The 3,932-nt window shown below is 35.4% G+C and overlaps 1 protein-coding gene across 1 annotated transcript; it reads right to left on the reverse strand.

The window, feature by feature from the left end:
* Positions 1 to 2,170: 2,170 nt before the first annotated feature.
* LOC149484225 (prolactin-releasing peptide receptor-like) lies at positions 2,171 to 3,573 on the reverse strand. The gene has a single exon (XM_089701249.1). It carries the CDS (start codon positions 3,523 to 3,525, stop codon positions 2,203 to 2,205), a length of 1,323 nt encoding a protein of 440 aa, XP_089557375.1. The 5' UTR covers positions 3,526 to 3,573; the 3' UTR covers positions 2,171 to 2,202.
* Positions 3,574 to 3,932: the final 359 nt, after the last annotated feature.

Here is a 3,932-nt window from a genome sequence, read left to right on the forward strand (position 1 = left end):
GTCATTTTTATTCAATTTTTCTAATACTTTTCTCTACAATATTTCAAACTGATAGACAGTGGCAGTGCTAAAGGACTCCTAAATATTAGTGCACAAAAGAACAGAATTATTTCTATCCTAAACTTACTTTATACGGCTTCTTATAAAGATCAATGTTTTGATCAAGTCTTATAAATGTAAGAAAAAACTTTGCAAATAAATATATGTAAGGACCAGCTGGGTCTCAAATTACCAAGGGCAAAAAGTACCTACATTTCTTCTTATTTATCAAATATATAAAATAGCTGTGTTTATTTCTAACAATTTATTGTAAATACAGCTGAAGTTAGAGAACACAATTTTCATTTTAGTAGAAACATAATATTGAAAACAAAACTTCAAACTTGAGAAGAGATAAAGGTTAAGAACAATGTTGATGGAGGACGCAAAACATCAATCTTAATAAGAAACCCGACAATCGGAGAATAACGACTTAGCAGCAAATCTTGAGTGCAATGAAAATTTCGTAAAATTACAAGACGTCTTGTGGAGAGAAACTCTTATGTATTTTAATCACACTGATTGTGTCTGACTGACTTCTAAAGTTTTAAATTCTCAAACTCATTTACTTGAAAATTTCATTATGTATTACATGATTTGGTATTTTAATACGAATAAATATTATTAATTTTTACTCTATTTTTAAACGTCGTTCCAAAACGAGAGGTGCATGGCATATCTTTTTATGTTTTATTTTTCTTATTTTCAATATGCATAGGTAAGTTAATTAAAATATTTCGAAAATCAGTATGACGATTAATATGTTTTTTTCTATTATTAAAAGCAAATATCCTTTGTTTACTATTTAATATGCCCGCTTACACGTCAAAGACAACTGATCTCAGACTGATAAGATATGCTGAGATGCAGGCCCATACATAACGGTATGTAAACAACCTTCCCATATCAATTAATACCACTATAGTAACTATAAATCGCAGAAATTTAAGATTTCTTGTTGGATCACCTCTTTTTCTTTTGAACACGCTCTTATTAGCTTTACCTGTATGTATGTAACTGGTTCGTTTAGACTTTTGACGACGCGGTTGGCGCAGTGGTCAAGTTACTGCCTACTGAGCCGACGGTCCCGGGTTCGATCCCCGGTTAGGGCAAATATTTGTGTGATGAACTCAATTATTTGTTCTTGGGTGTGGGTGTTATTATCTATATATGTATTTATTAAATATTATATTTATCGTCGCCTAGTACCCACAACACAAGCCTTAATTGAGCTTACTGTGGGACGATTTGTGTAATAATGTCCTATAATATTTATAAAAAGACTTCATTTACACCCGCTTCAAACAGATTTACTTCAAATAATCATCATCAAGGATCGGTGACAATACAATATTTTACCTTATTAATGCGGTTTTTAGGATTTTTTTTATAAGTCAATTAGTAAATGGTTTGTTTGACGATATCTCATCAATACCTAAGGTACCTTTCACTGTTTTCCCAAATAATTCAGATTAGTGTTCATAAAATAAATTGACACTGTTCTCTCTCTATTTATTTCTCTCTCTATTTAAGTAGGTATAATAAAACAAAATAAAAATCATTAAATTGAAAATTGATTTAAAATATTTTAAATAGTGCACTTACACACACACAACTACAGTGAAGTGCTGAACACAAGAACAGTGCATTTCTTATTTAATTAAAAACTATTATTATATGCTAATTAATATATATTTGCGAATTATTGCACTTCAAATTTGCTGCGCAAATCGTTCTATTCTTTTAACTCTTACTATACTCCTTATAATATATATTATTCATTCAAAATGTAAATCCATAATCATAAGCGTATTCAGAGTTGGAGAATTCTTCATAAAATCATTCTAAAAATATCATTAGATAACTCTCCATATTCGTTTCTTCTCATACCTGGGAACGTCTCCAAAAGCGTACCTGGAAATAGAGATTTTTAAGTAAAAAGTTTCTGGAATACATTAAAATTGAAGAATTGAAGTAGATAGCAATATACGATTAAACGATTAAACTAATTTTTAAAGTTGTTTCTCCATAATGGAAAATTTGTTTTACCTACTTGGCTTAAAAGGGCCTTTACCACATTAAAATAACATACGATCGAAAGTTAGTCAGAATACGCAACTTTGCTGAAACAAATTAGACCATACGTACCCGGGCAATCAACCGTTAGAATTGACTCTGTGTTGGAGTGCCATCAAACGACTCCTCATTTATAAGCCGCAATTTTACCGACTCCCTTCTCAAGTTGTAACTGGTCGAAATGTGACAATGTTTCACGTCCACATTCAAAAGGTCCTCGTTTAATTCGACGCCGCTCTTTTCAACGTCCGCGGCGGCACTCGGCTTCCTTTTATGCCTGAATGAAGTGCCCCTCTGCGAGCTCGACCCCATAAAACTGTCCGTCGCCGTGTTCCCATTGAACGTTTTCTCTGATTGACAAGCCCCTAATTGCTGCAACGGTATGTTCCCTCGCAACTGACCACCCGTATCTATACACGGTATCAGTTGCTTGAACTCCTTGCGGAAGTTCTCGTTCATCCACGCGTATATGAACGGATTGTAACACGTCGAAGACATTGCTATCACATGGCATATGAAAAATATCAAAAAGTAAAAGCGCGAATGAATTGCGTAGATATAGTAGTCGTTATATAGATTTGTAACGTTCAAAGGCAGCCACGACAAGCCGAATATCGTCACCATGGCTATGAGCATTTGATTCGTGCGCCGCTTCCGATTTTTATCGAACTCCTCCTTTCTTGTATTTTTGCTCGCCGCTTTAGCTTTCGCTCTGTCGTTCAATTTGAAACTGACACACGTATAGCAAAATGCAATCACTGTGAACGGCAACACGAATTGCAGCACAGAAGTCACCGATCCGAATATACGCCGCAGTTTCTCCGACGGCCACGTCTCCTCACAGAATCTACCGATTTCCAAATCGTAATACGTCATATATATCGCGTACGGCAACGTAACCGTCACCGAAAAAGTCCATATCATAATAATAACTGTGATACAAGTCTCTATTTTCATTCTCGGTCGGAACGGATATATGATTACAAAAAACCTATCGATAGCTATAGACATAAGAGTTAAAGTGGATATGTATACGCTGCAACCTTGTGCGGAAGGCATCATGTGGCATAATAACGAGCCCCAACTCCAGGAACCCCGGAACGAATACAGGGGAGTGAAGGGGACAGCAAATAAGCAAAGTAGTATATCAGAAAGAGCTAGATTGGTTATGAACAAGTTGGTGACTGTCTGCATGGCTCTGTTTCGGATTACGACGTAGCAGACTAATAGGTTTCCGAGTAGCCCTAGAACGAATATAATGGTGTAAACGATGCAGAAACTGGTCTGGACCCATTTGTTGTCGATTATGTTTTCGTAATTGTGTATTTGCTGGGTGGGAGGCGCGCCATCTTGGGTGTCGTTGTACTTCTCCGTGACATTAAGTGCAGTGTAGTTAAGGGTGCCATTCATTCTTGTCGATCGAAGTAATTCCAGCTATAAAACTCGGCAGTATTTTCAGGAGATGTCAACTTTACGAGCGGTATTTAATGTTGGATCTGTAACAAAATATAATGCGTTTTAATGTTTCTGTTTTGAGGTTTCGCAGTATAAAAGGCATTATTGTCAAGGAGTAACACTACAGAGTTGCCTTTGATTGTAAAGTTCTATTGTTGTGATTCGAGAAGGGAATAGCTCAATAATTACTTAAGATATTAATAACTAAGAAATAAATATAATTATTAATTATCGGCTAAGTCCTTTTGTGAATTATTTAACGTATCAATGAAGATAATTTGGAACAAAAACAAGTTTAAATACAAAATTAGTATCTCTGTGATGTCATAGCAGACATGCGGCAGGTCCATGCTTACGGCGAT

This window comes from Colias philodice, chromosome 12 (assembly GCF_061535455.1).
Source record: "Colias philodice isolate Cphi_HAF_F1 chromosome 12, ilColPhil1 Martin Lab GWU primary, whole genome shotgun sequence".
In the NCBI taxonomy this organism is placed as follows: domain Eukaryota; kingdom Metazoa; phylum Arthropoda; class Insecta; order Lepidoptera; family Pieridae; genus Colias; species Colias philodice.